This window comes from Siniperca chuatsi, linkage group LG23 (assembly GCF_020085105.1).
Source record: "Siniperca chuatsi isolate FFG_IHB_CAS linkage group LG23, ASM2008510v1, whole genome shotgun sequence".
In the NCBI taxonomy this organism is placed as follows: domain Eukaryota; kingdom Metazoa; phylum Chordata; class Actinopteri; order Centrarchiformes; family Sinipercidae; genus Siniperca; species Siniperca chuatsi.
The window spans coordinates 7,752,994-7,773,026 of record NC_058064.1 but is presented as its reverse complement, the minus strand read 5'-3'; the positions used below and the strand labels follow the sequence as shown (position 1 = coordinate 7,773,026).

Here is a 20,033-nt window from a genome sequence, read left to right as displayed (position 1 = left end):
AACATTTAATATGTGTCTAGGCACGTGTGTTTACCGTGTTGTGGGGAACTGTGTGCAGGGGCCGGGCCTTGCTTGTCTCGAACTGCAGTCTTTAACATATCCACGTTGGATGAGAACTCATCGAGCAGACTCCGTGCCCAGCCCTCTCTGGTCTTGGTGGCCTCGCTGTAGTGCATCCAGTGGGCACAACTGTCACCTGAAAAGGTCGGAGAGTAGGAAACTTGGTACAGGTAGTTGTATGTCATAGTTGTAGTGAACTGAATATCATCAAAGTACATCCTAAGGATCTGGTCTGCTTACCAAGTTAATGTATACTTTTTATCGTGCACATACATTTTCATACTTGTATTTTATCATTTCATTCTGTCTTTTAATTTTTATGTATTTACTTATTTTTGGTATTATTTATTATAACAATTTTTATTATTATCCTTTTGATGCAATTTCTTTTAAAAGCATAGAAAGTCGAGGCTTCTACGTTTTGCTACTACAGTGTTTATACATTGCCATGGTAAATCCAAATTTAAATTTAAAAACAAAGTTATTTTTTTTTTTTTTAAATTGGCACAAGTGGAAGGTGAGGAAGATGGAGGGACATCAAAAGATTATAGAATGTTTTAAGAATAAAATAAAAAATAGAGCAAAAATGCAAAAAGCGAAAGATCAAAGGCAGATAGAAATCGACAACAGACAAGACCAGAGAGACAGAAAGGCTGAAAATAAGACCACATTCTTTGTCATTAAAATAAGGTGTGGGGAAAATAATCTGAATTTCCTGGAAGTCTGTACAGGAGAAGTTATGAGGAGCCAAACTAGCTGCTGCTCTTAAAACTGTTTGATATGACACAACAGCAATAAAATTTGCAGGCATTTGCAGATGGATTGCGGTGAGTTTACAGTGAGGATGCACGAAGCATTGCATAGTAATAAATATGTTGCAGTGACTTCATGGTAAGGTAGTGTTGGTATCACTGCAGGATTCATACCTGCTCTGTGTAAAGGGTAGTAGTCCAGAGTGATGGAGCTGAAGGAAAGCTGCATGGCTCCACCCGTTATCCTCTTATTGATCACTAAACAGAGGGAAGAAAATAGTCAAGTCAAAGCTTTTTGGTGAAATGTTGGTGCACTAATCTCTGTGCTTTAAAAAAAAAAAGGCATATAAATATGAATATGAAGACAACTCAGGCCAGAGCTTGAGCAGGTGTGTGTGTGTTCGTGAAGAGTCAAAGACCATTTTATGCATCACATTGAAGAAAAACATCTTCATCTTCAGTTAGAAGTTATACCCTTTTAAGACTTCTCTGCGTACCTGACAGTGTGTGCATATGTCATGTATGTGCATGTGAATAAATGTACACTGCAATGCACAGCACATGTAAATCGGTGTGTGTGCTACCTTTGTCCTTAGCGTGGATGTCGTCACAGATGTGCAGATCGAGGTGTGTGATCTGGAGGTGGTGGGACGTCTCACAAACGTCGTAGGCGCTGAACAGCTTGGCCATGGTTGCACTTTGGTCAGCTGCTGTGGACGCCTGCTGGGTACGCACCTGCTGGGCTGAGGGGGGCGCTGATGACTCCTGGTGAACAGAGATGCACACACAAAAAAGTGCAGATATTATGATTAGTGTTGTTTTAGATGCTGATGTGTTGTTGTTGACGCTTGTGGTTCTTGTGTTTTTCAGGCTGTGGCTGTATTTAGTCTTGTAATATTGTTGTTGATGATGAGTTAGTGTTAAGTTTGTTTTCGTGACACTTTTTGGCTTAAAGAGACTTAACAGACTGTCAAAAAAGCTGTCATGGTCAATAAACAGCTGAATCGTGCAATACTCAAATCTTCCAGCAGATGGCATGTCACACCAAACTACAGAAAACACATTGACCACTGTATGTCTCATGAGACGTGGATGGGTGTGCATTTGTGTGGGCGATCAATGTATGCACATTATGTAAGTGTATGTATTTAAGAAGCAAACAATAGGACAGACTGAAAGACACTGACAGCAGCACAAAGAGACAAAGATGGTGTAGGCAGATAAATGCCAAATGGCATCAGGGGAGTGACACAGAGAGGGGCAGACATGATTTCCATGGACACAAGGACAAACTATCAGACCATGACGTGGCTTATCCTCAGAGGGTGGAATTAGGGCATGGACAGGGAGAGAGGGGGAAATGTTCAAAATGTGAAAAGGGAGACAGAAAGAGGGAGAGAAATCTACATTTATACAGAGTGAGAAATCTGTGGATATCTGCTTGAGTCAGTCATTTGTGCACCTGGTCTTCTGTGGCCATGCTCTTCCTCTGCTGTGCAGACTTTTCCATGGCCTCGCTGAGAGACTTGGCATACTGCACCATGGCTTTGAGCTGGGAGTCGGTCAGCACCCAGAGCAGGTCGTCCAGGATCAGAATCAGCTTGGAGGCCACAACGTTACAGTCCTTAATCTGTAGCAGGCAGAGCCATTGGTATAAACATGCATTTCGAAGGGAATTTCTCTTATTCTGTGAGGTTAAGTAACCGGTAGGGATAAATCAAAATCACTTAAGTTGTACTGAACTGCTTTTTCCTGACTAGCTACAGTCTAACACTTTATCAGGTAAATCACAAACAGAATATCCATTTTTACAATATGAACAATAATTGCACTGAGAGCATATTTAAGAGAGAATAAGTTTGTGTCCTGTGAGAAATGTTTTATTCAGCAGTCCTGTAAAAGCCTAAAGACACAAATGGGGTTAATTACTTTCACACAAATGTATTTGTGCACTTTATGCTGCAATATATTAAATCTCCACATCTCCAAAACAGACATTAATAGTAATTTTTGTTTAAATGCACACAAGCCATTTGATGAATCACTGCTGTTGGCCCTGCAGTCTGTGAGGCCACACAGTCTCTGTGTGTGTGTGTGTGTGTGGCTGACCCGTCTCTTGAGAGTGACTCGGATCTTGGACTGGTTGGTGATGAGGCGAATGGGGGCGCTCAACATCTCATGCTCAGCGCTCTGGATGGCGTCAGCCTCGATACGGATCATCTGCCAGCTGATCTCCTTGAAAGTCAGGATCTGGACCAAACAGGCATGGTAGTACGATAAGAAACTATGGGTGACACAACATCCTGGTAGTCTTTGGAATAGAAAGAATAAATAAATAAACACTGACCTCTCCCCTCTGAGGGTCCTGGATGCGGGTGAATCGCAGGTCACTGATGCTCCAGCTGGTGTTGACGCTGTAGACCTGCAGCTGGGAGAGCTCAAAGGAGGCGTTAAAGGCCTTGGCACTGATCCTGATGACGATGGAGTTGATGGACAGTGACATCCCCTCTACTACCTTTTCAGCAAAGCCATATTCACTGTATGGGAGACAAACAGGTGGACAAAGGTAGAGAGAAAGTACGGTAAACAAGGTGTGTAGTGCTTAGCAACAGGGTGAATGCAATATGTTATTACTAGTCTGAATTGTAAGCCGGACTCAACAGATTTTGTTTGAACTTCATTACAAGTTCAAATACTTCAAATATGACACTGAATCTACAATGACGATGTGATTGGTTAAGTCAGTGGTTTTCAAACTTTTTCTGTTATGTCCTCAGATTATCTAGAAACATAAACCTTATGTTTTCTTTTCACACATATTTTAAAGATAAACTTTATAGATCACATGCAGGGAAATACATCATATATCACAGCTACAAGCAGTTAACTAAAATAAAAAGTACAAAATACAATATACAGCATCATAAATTGTGACTATAAAGTGTATTGAGTACCTGACTTGACTTGTAAAAGTAGTCACAAATAAGAAAGAAAGTAAAGGAATTTGCAATAAAAAAATCAAATACAAAAATTGCACTTTTAATGAGTTACTGTTGTGCAAATGAAAGATATGAATTAACCTTTACCCAAAGAGTTTTTTGACAGAAAAGACACAAGGGCCTCCTGTTATATTAACAGTGAAGCTGAATTTCAGCATATTTTGGTTTTGACTGGCGTGTTTGCTTGATGAACATCATATAACACAAAATCTGTCTGTGTACTAAATATGTAATTTTTCTGTTAGGCAGTCAGTGCTGTACAGTGAATTCAGTGTTCTATACTCTTCCACTGATTGTAAGAAAAAAACACCCACACACACACACACACACACACACACACACACACACACACACACACAGTGTAAAATAGCATAGTATTTGATGATCACTGGGAAAGAAACTTAAATCTATTAAATTTAATTTCACTGTTTATGAAATCAGAATTTGTTATCCAGATTTTTAGCTGTATCAAACTTGTGTGAATCAAATTATTTCAATCCAGGCAAATGCAGACAACGGAGTTACAAGAAGTACAAAAGAAACAACCGCAGTGCTCACCTTTGTCCTGATGCTGTTGCAATGGGAGACGGTCCATTGGGGGGACGGGGCTCGTCACAGGTACTCATCTCCATCTCCACTTTATCCAGGGTCTGAAAGCAAGTCATAGGCTTAATTTCATGGCCAACAACCAATGTCTTCATAGCTGTTGATTCTGCAGCAGATGGATGCGTATCTTTGTTCGTTTTTAGTCGTAGCACTTCTCTTTTACATGATTATTCACAGGAATATTGTCAGGCTGCTGTGGCCATTTCCATCAATCTATTTACTACTGTTTTGTTTTAATGTTATATGTTATAATGTATAATATTTCAAAGGCCTTGCTACTGTTGATGGTGTGATATAATTGTTTTCTACAGTTTAGGGATTAATAGCAGATTCAACAAAGTGCTATTGTGCTGCCTTTTAATACAATGCCTGTTATATTATGTGGTTGTGATAATCATGCTAAATGTTTGATAAATAGTGTTGTGATAGTTTTGTGTTCCCCTGATATGTTTGTTGTAATATCTTATATAATATATTAACCAAGATGCCAAAAATGTTGTGAAACATCAGGTGCTGGAAGTATATATGAGGACTGGGGACTGTGGACCACACACACACAGCATCCAGGTTTTGTGTAGCATTCCTCCTGTTGTTGGTTTCAGGCAGCCTGTGCACTGGGAATTACAGCTACCTGGGGACTGGGACCAGCCTGCCAGTGTGTCAACCTGACACCTGCGCCCTGCTCAGTGAGATGGCAGCCATGACACAGAAACACAGCATGCTTGAGCAAAACCTCGGCGCCATGATGCAGAAAATGGCCACCGTTCTCTGGAAGATAAACCAGGCTCAGGACAAGCGGCTGAACACACTCGCAGATGTCACATCTGCAAGTACGTCAAAAGGTGGTTTTCACCGCTGCTTTAGGTAGCTCAGTTGGTCCGTTTGAACAAGACACACCACTGAAATATCAAAGAATCTTCTCCTACATTGGCAGTGGCTACAACCCCGTCACTGGCATCTTCACCACCATGGTCTGGGGGATGTACTACTTCAGCTACACCATGTACAACAATAACTCTGGACAGCCCAACTCATGGTGTCATTGATGATGAACATGATGGTATGTACCTGGGACACTGTGACCAATGCAGCGGTGGTGCAGCTGGAGGCTGGAGACAGTGCGTTTGTGAAGCTCTAGGATGACGACTATTACTACAACACCTTCAGTGGCTTACAGGTACAGTACAGGTGGTTAATCGGTCCTATTACATTGTAAAACACAAATCAGTTTTAATTTTTTGTTAATTTGTAGTACTTATTTGTAGACAGAATTCCTGAAGATTCAATTACTTAAATGACAATAATTGTAGAAAGAAAAACTTATCAATGACCTGTTTTGGTTATGTGAACAACAGGTGTAGTCGGTGAAACTTACCAAAGAGATTGGGTGAGTCTTCAACTTTGTCCATGGTATCTGTAAATGAAAACAGAACAGTGGCTTAGCTTTTCAGCCTCACAGTATTCTGATCCCTACAGCAAGCACTTGGCCTTACAGTCCTCCCAAAATGCTAAATTCATTTACCAGCCAATGGGATGTACAAATCAAATTAAATGCAATTGAACTGCACTGAATTAAATCAAGCCACAACAGCAGGCAAGGTAGCTCAGAGATGAAGGAAGAAAAATAAATCAATGAGTCTAGACTGACAGGTCACTCCATTCAGCTCCAGCGCTCCATTAATCCTCAACATGCAGCCTCTTGTTTCAAGTCTGTGTCTAATTATATAGCGAAAGAGATTAAATGCTTATGTTCACTTGCAGTTTTTTTTTCCACAGAATGGTTTATTCTTTAAAATGTCATAAATCAAGAAGTAAGAAAATGCTCAGGATTTGCGGCTGTAATTGAATTAGAGACACATTTTATTCGCCATGCCTCACGTCATAGAAATGCTAGGAGGTGCTAGTAGGGGGTGTTAGCTCAGACCTGTAACAGGAAGACAGAGAAGAGATGGGGATCTAACAAGTGAGGAAGTGAGATACAGATCTCTGTTCTCCTTTTTTGACAGTTTAACAGTAAAAGGAGTCAGGCAGTAACTCAAGTTTGAATTCACCAGCTCCAATGAGAAATCTGATACTCCACACATACTTACTGAAAATGATGTGGGTATTATAGTTGCAAAACTGCATTAATATTACACACACCATCAATGACAAACCAAATAAGTTGAGTAAATACAACAGACTACATCTTTCAAGCCTGCGGACCAATTAAGAGAAAGACAGCAAAGGAAGGGTAGCGACTAACAAAATGGGGATTCAAACGTGAAGACACAATGTTGAGAAATTATGTCAAGAACTGAAAAACAAACAAAGCAAGAACAGAGAGAAAAAAATTAGGAGGAGGAGGAAAAGGAGAGACGGAAAGTGGACCTTGGTCTGAATAAATGTCCAGTCACGAAGTAAATCACGCAGCTCCATTCACTGTTTCCAGGGTGTGACAGAGTCTGCTCTTATACATGGCACTGAGCTGATGACCACGACCGCATCAGGGGCATCAGCTCCAACAGAGTGTGTGTGTGTGTGTGTGTGTGTGTGTGTGTGTGTGTGTGTGTAGTGCAAAGAGTCATTGGAAGTGTACAAGATAGATGTTAATTTGGTATCTACACTGTCTTAAGTGTAATCCTGTTTCTATATATACAGATAATATACAGATACAGATAATTATGCAGTTTTCTAGGTTTCCTTTAATTTAAAAAGACATAAAACCATGTAAAGTTTTGTACACAATCTTAAATATCATGTGGTAAAATAAATCTAATCTCTGTACTTTGGTTTTAACAATACCCTGCAAGCAATAAAGCCTTAAAGCAAAAGTTCAGCATTCTCATATCTCAGTTTAATATAAAGCTACAGCCAGAAGCCAGTTAGACTGGAAACAGGGGGAATTAGCTAGCCTGGCTCAGGTAACAAAATCTGCCTACCAGCAACTCCAAAGCTCACTAATAAACACGTCATGTCTCATTTGTTTAGTCCATACAAACACTGAAGTGTAAAAACAACAACTCGCCACAGAGGGTTACGTGTCAGACTATTTCTTGGCTCTGAGCAGTTGCCAGGCAACCAGGGAAGGAAGTTATTGTGTCTGGCCAAGAAATAGTCCGGCACATAACCACCTGTAAAACCACGTGTCGTTTTTACATTTCAGGTTTTGTACTGATTAAACAAACAAGATATAATGTGTTAGTTAGCTCTAGAGGTGCTGGTAGGTCGATTTTGTTCCCTTTGGACAGAGACTCCTGCTTCATATTTACTGTACAGATATGAGATATCTAACTCTCCACCAGAAAGTGAATAAGCATATTTCCCAAAATGTCAAACTATTCCTTTAAAGTTTACAAATTCAACATATGACACTGTCCCTCACCCTGATGGCGGCCTTGTTGCAACACACACGGTTGATAGCCAGCCAAGTGGGCAGGTCCAGCAGGCTCTGGAGAACCTCCTCATCCAGCTCCAGGTTGGTCAGCTGGCCCTCCCCCTTCAGCGTGCTCAGGTTGATCTTGTCTGGTGACAGGTTCTTAGCAAACCTACAAGACACAAATGAGAAGCACAGCTTTGAGCCTGGGAATATTTATAGAAACAGGTTCTTGGCAAAGTAACAGGCCGGCCAAACAAACCCCAACTGTTAGGCTTGGTGTGTTGGATGGGAACAGCCTTTCCAATGCAACACACACACACACATATATCACTTTTTCAAATGTATGTGTTTAAAAATAGTTTGAATATCATAGTGTTTCCCAAGAGCCATTTTCAAACAAGCCAAACACAATAATTTCAGAATTAATTACACTTAAGAACAAAACCCACATCTTATTAGCACACTCAAAAATAAGCCTATAATTTAGGGTTATACATTGTTGTTGAAGTCATGCCATGAGACAATTAATCCAGCTACAAGAAGGGAAATAAATACTCCACATTAAGAACATTATTTTCTAAACTCCACTTTCAGTGGAGTTTAGAAAATAATGTTCTTCTCTTGTTCTTGCCATTGTTAACTGTACTTGTTTGCTTTGTTTCCATAGTTACTGCTTAATCTTATAATGACAGGGGGAAGAGAGGATCAGAGAGTTTTAATAATGAAAAAACATCCAAAGCTACAATATGGAGGATTTAAAGATACAGAGCAGACAGGGTTGTACCATACAAAGGTCTTGGTCTGACACTATATTATATGTTGGCGCTCAGGATAATTGGAGTTTGTGAGAACATGTGTGTGTGTTCACAGCAAGGACAAAGTGCACTCAAGCTTCAGGCTGCATCAGCGGTTAAGGTGCCAACACTCACCTTTAATTAAAAGGTATAAGCCAATACTGATATGTAAAAACTCAGTGTCTTGGGGAAATACTGTGTGTGTGTGTGTGTGTGTGTGTGTGTGTGTGTGTGTGTGTGTGTGTGTGTGTGTGTGTGTGTGTGTGTATATATATATATATATATATATATATATATATATATATATATATATATATATATATATATATATATATATATATAAAAAGACTCTTTATGTTGTAGTAATTCTGTGTGTGTTTAGTCTATTTGTTCTTTATCTTAAGTAAATAGACTTGAACACACAAACTCAATGCCCATGACCTAAGTGTTTTCTGCCCCCGTTTTCACAGTCTTATTATTGGTTAATAGTTAGCAGAGTAGTCACATACTAAATGGTTTATTGACCTGTGCATCTGCGCAGACCAGTCTAATGGAATCTCTTAAAAAGGGGCCAGTATTGATTTCACATTCTCTAGTTGTCAGGAGCCACACAGAGCCTTGGTCCTGTGACATGTAGAGGTGCAAAATACTGTACGTCTTCCTGGTTTAAGTCTAGATCATGTTTAAACTCCAAGAAAACTGCTATGGTCATGCAACGATGCAGTGAAACAATTGTATTTAATAGGTAAAGCACTAGAGTAGCACTTGATCCAAGCTAGTTGGTAGTACTGTTTGAAAAAACAAACAAAAAAACACACACATACACACACACACACACACACACAGTGTAGTACAGGCAGGGTTAATCTTGTTGCCTAGCTAATCTCTCACACACTTAAAGTATGTGTCTATCTGTAAATAGGGCCAGATCAAAGCTCAGAGTTTCACAAACAACACACATTACTGACAGTGACCTGATTATCATGGCCGTAACATCAAGACAATAGACAGCTTTAGTATTTTACTGCCCTACTAACTTAGATATTCGCTGTGAGGAATGTGTGTAACTGTGCTTATAAAAATCACAATAGCACTGGGTATCATTTGAAGTTCTTAAATATCTGTAGCAATACATAGTCATATAATATATCTGATTTTCTGCACTGATACCATGACAAAGCTTATTTTTGAAGGAGTCTCCACGTACCAACTTAAACTTGGCTGGAGCACACTACAACTGTGCGCTCCAGATCTCATCTTTTCAAATGCTTATTTTAGGTTCCTTACTTGGAGGATGATACACAATATTTTTTTCGTGATACTTTTTCTTCTTTGGGACATTGTTGCCTTTATTTGACAGAGACAGTAGAGAGGTGACAAGAAATAAGGGGAGAGAGAGTTGGGGAATGACATGCGACAAAGGTGCCTGGCCGAACTCAAAACAGGGACATTACAACGCCATGTTAAGCATCTTTAACCCCTAAGCCGCCATGACACCCCTACACTTTTTTTTCATTTAGCAAAACAAGCCAAATGTCTCAAATATATCAGTGTTTAATAACCATAGAAGAACTTTTGCATAAATAATATTAGCAAAGTTATTATTTACATGATGAAGAATAAGTAAACAAGACTAAATCTGACAAAGCATTCAACGGCATCTTTCGGTACATGACAGTTTGATAGTTGGTGCTATGCTTACACTTCGGTTGGTAAAAAAAAGTGCTGAGGTTCAACTCCAAAAACAAGGTCAAAGAAATAACACAAAAACATAACATACAAAACAAACAAAACAATACAAAATAGGATACAGTGAAAAAACAGCTCACACAACATAAGAAGTGCATGCAATCAATGTAAGACTTGATACACGCTTGATCGGATATAGGGATGCACCGATCAAAGTGTTTCTTTCCCAATACCAATTCTGATACCTAAACTCAGGTTACCTGCTGATGCAGAGTACCAATCCGGTACCACTGCTCTCATTTCCCCATATTTAAAATCTGTATACCTCACTGTGTGGAAATCAATCGTCAGCTCACCATGACTGAATTATGTATGTAACTAATAGCGAAAACACTGTATTTTATAATGACACTGACTAAGAAACTGAAAGCTATCAAAAAGTGGTGATGTACGATTATAGAGCCACGTAGTAACTGGATATTCTTATGGAGACAAAAGGGTTTTGCTTTGATGGTCAGTCTTCACTGATGGAAGGATATCTGGAGACATAGCAAGGTGCATTGAGACTCAGTATCTGCAGTGCCAAAGAAACTTTGTCCAGTGAGCAATGCTTTGTGATTCAGCTGCCCACGTTTTAAAATGATTGAGTCTGTCAAATTCCTGCTTCCTTCCACTTAACACCTTCTCCTGGCAGTGTTAGATTCTTCTCTAATTCAACATCCCTGTAAATTATTCAGCGGTAGCAGCAGACATAAACAGAGACTCAGCACAGTGGAACAAGGAACAAAAAAACAAATAAAAAGACACACTCCCTCACAAACAAAACACAAAATAATATTATGTGTACATGCGCTCACATGGGCATACACACTCTCAGAGACAGAAACACAGTCAGTCTGTCTTTGAGAGATGGATGTTGTTGCTGCTGTGTCTCAGCCTTGTGGCCAGTGAAATATTCATCCCTGCTGCTGATCAAGTATCAACCAGCTAGCTTCACTCGCTCCTTATTTGGCTTCTCTGTCTCCCCTGGGCCACCTCTTGCTACCTCTCCCCTTCTTCAGAAATAAACCAATAGTATAATCAAATAATCAGCTGTCTAATATCAAGGCAACTAACGCTAAACAAGCTAAATTACACAGACGAATCCCACTCATTACTGATAAATAACAGCAAGAGGCAGAGGGTATTAAGTTCACACACCATCATCTTTCCCTTTCATCTCGTCAGCCATTATTCCCGTCAGCAGGGCCAAGCTCACCGGACCAAATCCAGGCCCATAGAGATTAGGACTAGCTACTGGCTGGAGAGGGGCCTGTCAAACATAAAATTAACCACTCAACAGTAAAATCCATGCTCACATTCCTCACTATAAGAGTTAGTTTTAACCCGTTACTCATGTCATCTTTGTCAAGGGTTTTTTAATACTTTTATGTGATTTTGTGTTACATTGTGTGTGTAATTTGGCCAAATTCTTAAAAGATGTCTGCAACAGCAGGCTGATCTTACTAACTTTTTCCCTTAACCACCACACACTGAGAGCAGACTAATCCGCCACTCTTTATGCTGATGTCTGTGGATCCTGTGAATCGGAACAGGGAGACTCCCAGGTTTTTCCTGCTCTGATGGCGCACTTGTGGCGCAGCCTGACGACATCAGTGCCAGGAAGTGAGGAGCCTGAGGGAAGATGGCCAGAGTGACTCAAACAGACAACCAGCTTGTTTTTAGCAACCAAAGCTGTGGCAACGTAATGAGAGAAAGAAATAAAAAGACAGAAAGACAAAGAAACTAAAGCTAAAAAAAGAAAGAAAGAGAGGAGGCATCCTCAGGGCACTCCTCTGGGATTTAGGAGTGCGGTTTTCCAGAATAAAAAAAAAAAGGTATCTGGGATGTTCCCACATTCTTTCCTGCCAGTGCTCATTTGACTGAGCAGCAGGCTTGGCTCAACGACAGAAATGGAGAATGTGACATTTAAATTGGCCTCTAAATCCTTCACTAGTCCATTCAGTGTCAACAGTAGAGTGTAATGAGTCTACTGCAGACAACTCTTCTCAGTCAGTATTCCTGAATGGATATCAAGGCACTTTATAGACCAGCTGACAAAACTAACAGAAACAGCTTACAAGATGCCTGTGGTAAATGTGACACACTAAGACAATCCAACAAATTAAATTAAATGACAAAGTGTTTCTAAAAAAAAAAAGTAGTTAAAACCTCAACTCATTTGTTTAACATGGTGGTGGTAAATGGACTGTACTTATATAGCGCCTTTCTAACTACTCAAAGCGTTTCAACTACATATCACATTCACACACCGATGGCAGAACTGCTCATCAAAGTAACTAATCATTCACACACATTCACATACCGAAGGGGTTCAGACACTTCTACAAAGGGAAGCCGGGATCGAACCGCCGACCTTCCAATTATTTTACATGAAGGGAGTTTTGGAGATATTGGCCGTAGAGCTGTCTGCATTTTTTGGAATAAAATGGAACTGGATGGCACTCGGCTTGTGGTGCGCAAAGCGCAAAAAAAAGAAAAAAAAAAGAAAAAAGAAAAAAGATTTGAAAAACGCAACAGCAATGTCTCTCTCTTCTCCAGAAATTATGTCCCGGTTACTCAAGATAACTCACAGACCTTGTTGTGACCAGTTTTATGTAGGAACTATGTTTTTTCTACCGATAGTATAAAACTCGGCAACTCACACCAAAACAAACTAGATGGATAAATAGCACTACAGGTAAGAGGAAAAACAGAGGAGATCATATGTTCTTTATTCCTTTATTGCACTCTTGTTAGAGGACAGCAGCACTGCAGTGTTTGGAGGCAGACTGCCTACAGTGTGGGTGTGTTGGTAAATCACATCAACAACAACCCAACCTAAAAATAACAATAACAATAACATCTCTCTTTTCTTAAATACCAGTTGGCGTTGTCTACCATCTTTACAAAAATTTTCACATTCATTAATATCAACTTGAGGAATCTTCTGTTGACCTCCAAGAAGGCCCTGTCGCGATAATTATGTTATCGACTTATTGTATGATATATGGACAAGTCCTCGACCATTTTTGCTGACCTCGATATTGCCCGTTGTGTTTACATAAGAATTTTTTATTTAACCTTTATTTAACCAGGAATAAAAGACTCAGTGTCCTGGCCAAGACAGGCAGCAACACATAAAAACATGGTTGCAGACAGAAGACAAACATAAAACAATTTACAATGAAAACATCTGACTATTGCTTATTTGGCTTATTTTGTTTTGACACTTACATTCATGATAAATAACACTGTATTTGAGTCTTACAAAGACAAAACTTATTTTCCTACAAAGAGCACTGTCCTTTACTGCCTCATCTTTGATTGTTCAATTCTAGCCTGTTTTGGATAATAATAGCTGTAAATAAAAATATAAATTTAATGTTTTTTTCATCCAAAATACCTGCACATGAGTTAGAAGTGCTTTTTTCAGCCATTAGCAGTGCCAGCTGTCTTCCTCTCAGGCTGCATATGGCCCCAACAACCTACAGCAATAAGGTAGGGCAACTTCTATGTTGCCTGAAAGGCAAAAACCTGGACAAAAGAAGTCTGCAAATCATTCTCTGCTGCTCGTAAAGCTTATTGCTGTGAGCGCAAGGTAATAACTGAAGGTGACTTTGATGAGTTTAGAAAAATTTTAATCAACTAATCTTTTCTCTCCTGTGGATTTTAGCAGCTGGACAGAAAGTGGGCACTGGTAATTAGTGAGTAAATAAAACTGAAACTGCAAAATGAGATTTCGAAAAGTTTCTCCTTAGTGGAAATTACACCTTTACAAAATGCTAACAACTTGATCATTTATATTAGACTTGACTAGACAATTAACATATTATGGAGTCCCTGAAGTCCCGGGAGATGAATTATTTTTAATCTTGTATGCACACAATATTAACTCAAGATAAAAAAATATCATCTGTCAGGACTTCTGTAACATTTCACGACTCTCGAGCAAATCACTTTAAAATTGTGACAAGACGAATAGATATGCTAATGCTAATGGAAATAGCTGCACTGTTATATAGTTGAAATAAAGTTGTTTTCTTACATAATATATTGCTGGCAATGGTAAGAGCATATATCATGCTAAGAAATAGCACAAACATTTTAATGAAGAAGGTATTTTCCTTTGTTGTCTCAACTTTCCTGCTTTATGATTCTCCACTGTTTCATTGAAGCTCTTTGCAAAGTGTTTGTTGTGGAAATATATGTTGAGATGAGGACAAAAATTACATTATGCAGCCCTAACAGAACAGTTATTAAAAAGACTGAGTCATCTCAAAAGTTATCATCAAGGGGGCTTACTTGAATTACTTGCTAGCCTACATACCAGCACAAGTGCAAAGGCACACACACAAACTCCTACAAAACACCTCTACACACACAGACACACATCACACATCACAATTCAACAACATGCAGGCAACCTGTCAAAGTGAATTGAGTTTATATTTGCAGCAAAGGCCCAGGAGGGCTGGAATATTCATGACCCCGTGGAAACGGTGAAAAGGTTGCCGTGAAGGAGAAAACAATCCAAGACGCTGGTTACGCGGCAGCAGAGGATGCCAAGGCCCGGAGGGACCCTGGTCAAATGCCGCTCTCTCTCACACAAACACAAGAACTTCACAGCTACACACTGATGAGACACCCACAGCTAGGCACTCAGTCATGACTCACGCCATAATAGCCTTCCCACCAGCAGTGAGCGATACCACTGGGAATAGTGGAGTTCATCACTATGGTGCATCATCACACAGAGTCAGTCCTGAAGAGGCTCATAATGACAAACACAACAGCAGAAATAGACTCATCTCTCACACCGCAATGGGCACTAAACTTTCACTGATGAAAAAGTTATGCGCACACAACGGATAGCACGTTTGTAATACTGGGTTACAATCCCTCGTGCTCAACCTCAGCTGGCTCAGAGCTGAAAATGGTTCCTTAAACTGTCTCCTTGTTACTGATTGAAAATTTAATGGATGAAATTCTTGTGAGATCAGTTGGTGGTCCTAAGATTTCCAATAACCAATGCATCATCTTTATTACATCAAATAAAATACTAAAAGTGCCACTGACAGGAAGAAAACTGAGTATTGAACCTGAATGCTACATGTTCCCCATTAAACCCTTGGGGAAAAAAAAGGAGAGGAGAGCAAAGCTATGCCTGAGCCATCATGTCAACTCGCCTCTAACGTCCCGACTTAACCCCAAAATGGACCTCACATACCAGTCTGACTATAAGCCTAATCTCCAATGTCATGAACTCTTTCCATTACAAGGTAGTGATAATCTTTTCATTTTTATGGACCTGTTCTGTGAACATTTGTCCATCAACAGCTTTGCCTTATGCACATCTAGCAAATCAACCTCTACCACAGCCCCCCCGTGACTGAGGATGTGAATTATGCAGGACTGTTGTGTTGTGGTCTAGAGACATAAATAAGCATTCATTTACTCTGTAATCAGGATGGAATAAATAGGCAGGGGTCACTTCAAAGCAAAAATACATTTTGAGGACCCAAACACCATAAATAAGTTGAGTAAAAGTGATCAACAGTGTGTGAATTTTTTTGGTTCTTTGGACAGCTTTTAGGGAGGACTGATGTTTCCAGACATGAAGTAGATCACTGCAGATGACCTACATAATGGGTTGTTTCCCTCCAGCTAAAAGCAGAAATACCAAGCATTTGCTAAATCCAGCTTCTAAAATGTAATGATTTGCGGCTTTTGTCTGCTTTATATCTTTGTAAACTGAATATCATTGGACTACGAACTGTTTGTCAGACAAAACAAGACATTTGAAGATGTCACCTTGTGCTCTGGGAAATCGCCTTTTACCATTTTTGGACATTTAATCGACAAAAAGGTTAACTGAGAAAATTATCAACAGTTAGTTGCAGCCCTAAATGCATTTATTTAATGTCAAGATAAGGAAATAGAAAGTGGGTGTAACAATTTTTTAGGGGCTAACGAACAAGAGGAGAGGAAGGGTAGAGGAAAACGAGAATGGAAAGATGGAATGAGGAAGGGAAGAAGGAAGGATTTAGGAAAAGTAGTTAAACGGGAAGAAAGGAAAACATTCCAAGTCTCCATCTGGGAATGCATTTGCTCTGTCACAAGACCAGTCATTCACGCAAAGTTTGACTCTCATTCTTCAACTGGAACACCTGTATTTACACCTTACTTACACCTGCTCCTGTGTCAAAATATCTACCAGCTCCACAGTTCCTGCTCTGCAGCTGAGCCTGACCTTTCACCTAGGGCTAGGGCTGAAACGCGTCCATTTCTTTCTGCTGCTGTGCATCATTAAAAAGCATTATATACTATTTGCGAGTACTGACGATTTCATTTGCCATTTTGTGATTTTTGGTCGGCACCCATCATATTTTAAAGCCATTGGAGTTGAGCACGCCAGTTCTTTTGTTTGACCTTTCACCTCCCTGTGAAAGCAAGGGAAAATGTCTCTTTTGGGAGTACAAAGTAGAGAGAATGTGACCAAGCATGTCTAACTGTGTTTAGCCATTTCTCCATCCATTTGTGTGCGTCTGTGTGTGTAATAGGATCTCGCTTTGTCTGGCTGTGGGCCAGGGTCCTTTCAATAATCGAAACCTGTCTGTAATGCAGATAAACACACACCTTGTCATCTAGTCACCCCCAGGGGCTACCTGAGTTCGACCTTCTGTGAAACGCTTCATCAATACACTCTCACATTAGGAAAACACAGAACAAACTTAGCCGTGTCACTTACTATTAACAAACTCATCCTTGCACAAGAAACACACACACAATGTTTCTTCTAACCGTTCACATTGTACAAAAAGGCCCTCTCAACTAGTTTAATGTGTCGTGCATGCCTCAGTGCACTTGTCTTGGCCAGAGAAGGAACTGCAGACTTCTGAGTCAATGAACTGTAAAGATGTGGTGCTGCCTGCATCACTCTAACAGGCTCGTCCTAGTCACACACAGTATGTCCTCTGCAACCGTTAAGCATAGAGGCTGAGCTGACATGTTGATACCCACAACATAACATGTAGCTGTGTAAGCACACCTACAGTCAGTGTGCATGAATAATCTAGCCAGCAGTACAAACTATTCCTGGCTTATGCTGATGAAGCAGCACGAGACAGCAGACAAAATCTAGCTAAATCACCCAAGCATGCATGATAATCATAGTCTGCTGTATTTGCAGCCGTGCAGTGGAGTATATAAGGTGATGCTGATTTGACATTCTGACACCAGCACTTTTACCGTGACATCACTACGCCAAACGGAGCAGGATTGGCTGTCAAACAGGTCAACTTCCGCTCAGTGCCATGACCAATCAGTGCCAAGACAAAGAAGATCAGATGACAAGCCCAAAGACAGATAACATCACAAGTCTTCTAGTCATTTCCTGCCAATGCTGATTATAATGCTGCTGAGGGCATGCAGAGTCATCTACAGAAACACTTATGTATTGCCTCAACACACACACAGCACAAGGAGACACAAGTTAGAGTGCTAGGACAATGATGAAGGGTATGCCACTCATAGGCTGTGTGTTGCAGACAATGCCAATCTTGCCTGTTGCATTGTGTAAGAGTATGAAATACCATGCAATCCTCAACACCATTAAGGTATTAACCAGTGAGTGACTAATTAATTACCACAAAGACTTTTCAAGATCAAACAGGTCCACCTGCATACTGATGAGCTTTTTAAAGACTTAGTCATCTGTGACCTGCAATATAAAATGTGACAGCTGTCATTTCTTAAACTCCATGCGCTATCCACCTTTGAGTTTAGTATACTGCCACTCTACTGTTTGAAACAACAGTTGCAGGTGAGAATGTGATCTGTTATAGGTCATTAGCAGATTAGTATGTGGGAGGAAAACTATGCTGCATGTTTCAAATGCTCCCCCTGGAACAAAACAAGGAAGTAGTACATTGAAAGTCCCTTGAGGGACAGTGGAAAAGAATAAATAATGCATGTAAAGTGGGTCGAGCTGAATGCTGCCCATAATAGCAAGACATTACAAAAAATAAATGGGGCATAACACAGCAAGTGGTAGTGCCAATAAACAGATCCTGAACCAATTACTTTCATTCATCATTAGGTACATAAAAGGGTGCTTACCGGTACCACAAAATGCTGTCAAATATGTTTGATTAAGGTGACAATATAGCACATGTCCCTCTTTGAATGTGTGCTGAGGGTCCATGTTGACTAAAGTGGTGAAAAGCCCAGATAAGCAGGGTTTAAACCCGTGTAAATAAACCTGCCCCCCGCTGAATTGCCCTTGCGCAAGCCAGTGCAAACCCTGCGACCCGCAAATATCGAAATATGTATGTCAAATTAAAGTCTAGTTATCTCGCAGTTATATGATTTATGCGTTTATTAGCTACTGGTGGCTGGAGGATAGTTTACCTTTAGGGGAAGGCTGAGATTACTATTTTAAACAATCTGACTCAACCGCTCTACTGGTTCAACCTGCTAAAGCAAGTGTTGAGGGATTAGCCCTTCACTAGCTAACCCCTGTGTTAGCAAGTTAGCTGACTAGCCACGTCTCAGGTCAGTGAGGGTTACGTCAACTGAAAACGCAACTGACAGTCTGACAGACAACAGGCATGTTAGCTAACTTACTAAAACGCAAGAAGAAACGCTTCCATCCATGTCCAGCAAAGACTACACTTGGGTTTCGTCTCGCTTGTACCGTTAAACTAACAGTTAACATTGTAGGTGATGGCTAACGTTAGCTAACGCCTGTCTGACAGCTGAATCCCTCCGTCGTCCTTTTCTCTCCACTCCCTGACTGCTAACGTTAACCACCGTTCAGGACTGACCTGGAGAGATGCTTCAGGATCTGCTTCTTGATGAGCCCAGCCATGGCCGCACAAATCAGATATCCGAGCCGCCGCCGCCGGGTGTCTGAGCTGTCTCACTAGCTGGCTAGCCTAGCCGCTAGCTTTTCCCACTCGAGGTATAAACACAACACAGCTCAAATTCTCTTCCCCGTGTCAGTCATCATATTAACGGTGTTCCCGCTTCATTCTCTGAGAGGTGATGGAGTTAGGGCGGAAAGACGGCATTTCAGACGTCCGAGTGACAGCCGGGCTCGGAGACAAAGCATATCACGTTAGGCCATTTCATGCAGATATACCGATAAAGCTCCAAAAACGGTCCAGAGCTCTGCAATATCATACACCGAACACCTGGACAGCGCGTCGGAGTAACGGCGTCTGTTGTCACGGCGTCTGGGCGGGGCGTCATGATGCATTCAAGGTCTACTCGGAAACCTCTCAATTTGGAGACGTGGATGAGGTAAACATAGGTAAGTTAGCTTATTTATATTTATAGAGATATTGGAACCATTTGAATACCAATATACACGGGGAACGTTTTAGTTTCAAGTAATGTGTATTAATTCAGTTATTGTTTAATATAAGTTAAATGTTTATTCCTTCTGTCACGGAACAGCTGTAATTTACCTATTTTGGGACGATCACACAGAGATGCGCCGCTAGAAACGCGTCGCCTCTCGTTTTTCTAGCGGTTTTTAGACGCGCATAAAATTTAAGATATTCTCAACTTCCTGTTGAGCTGCCAGGTGAATCTCTCTGGTGAGTATAATGCTGTTTACTATGCCGGTAAATTGGCAAACTGTTAGACAGGCGCGCCAGCTGTTGTGGCGTTTTTGAAGCTGCTGCGCCTGTAGCGGTGGTCTCTGTGTGATCGCCCTTTTAGTCAAATC

At 40.5% G+C, this 20,033-nt stretch overlaps 1 protein-coding gene across 9 annotated transcripts in view; it reads right to left on the bottom strand.

Moving 5' to 3' along the window:
* Positions 1-19,532, bottom strand: part of uhrf1bp1l (UHRF1 binding protein 1-like) — a 35,257-nt gene extending 15,725 nt beyond the window's left edge. For 2 of the 9 annotated variants that reach the window (XM_044186122.1, XM_044186123.1), the window contains exons 1-10: positions 19,126-19,530; positions 7,782-7,944; positions 5,793-5,831; positions 4,370-4,461; positions 3,160-3,349; positions 2,922-3,062; positions 2,275-2,442; positions 1,397-1,577; positions 987-1,070; positions 35-196 (exon numbers count right to left, since the gene is read on the bottom strand). In XM_044186122.1, coding sequence (XP_044042057.1) covers positions 35-196; positions 987-1,070; positions 1,397-1,577; positions 2,275-2,442; positions 2,922-3,062; positions 3,160-3,349; positions 4,370-4,461; positions 5,793-5,831; positions 7,782-7,944; positions 19,126-19,169 — 1,264 coding nt within the window. In that variant the 5' untranslated portion in view covers positions 19,170-19,530. Of the gene's footprint in view, positions 1-34; positions 197-986; positions 1,071-1,396; positions 1,578-2,274; positions 2,443-2,921; positions 3,063-3,159; positions 3,350-4,369; positions 4,462-5,485; positions 5,620-5,792; positions 5,832-7,781; positions 7,945-19,125 lie in introns of those variants that run through there. The other 7 variants (XM_044186120.1, XM_044186125.1, XM_044186124.1 and 4 more) reach the window with 5 other exon arrangements.
* Between the last annotated feature and the right edge of the window lie 501 nt (positions 19,533-20,033).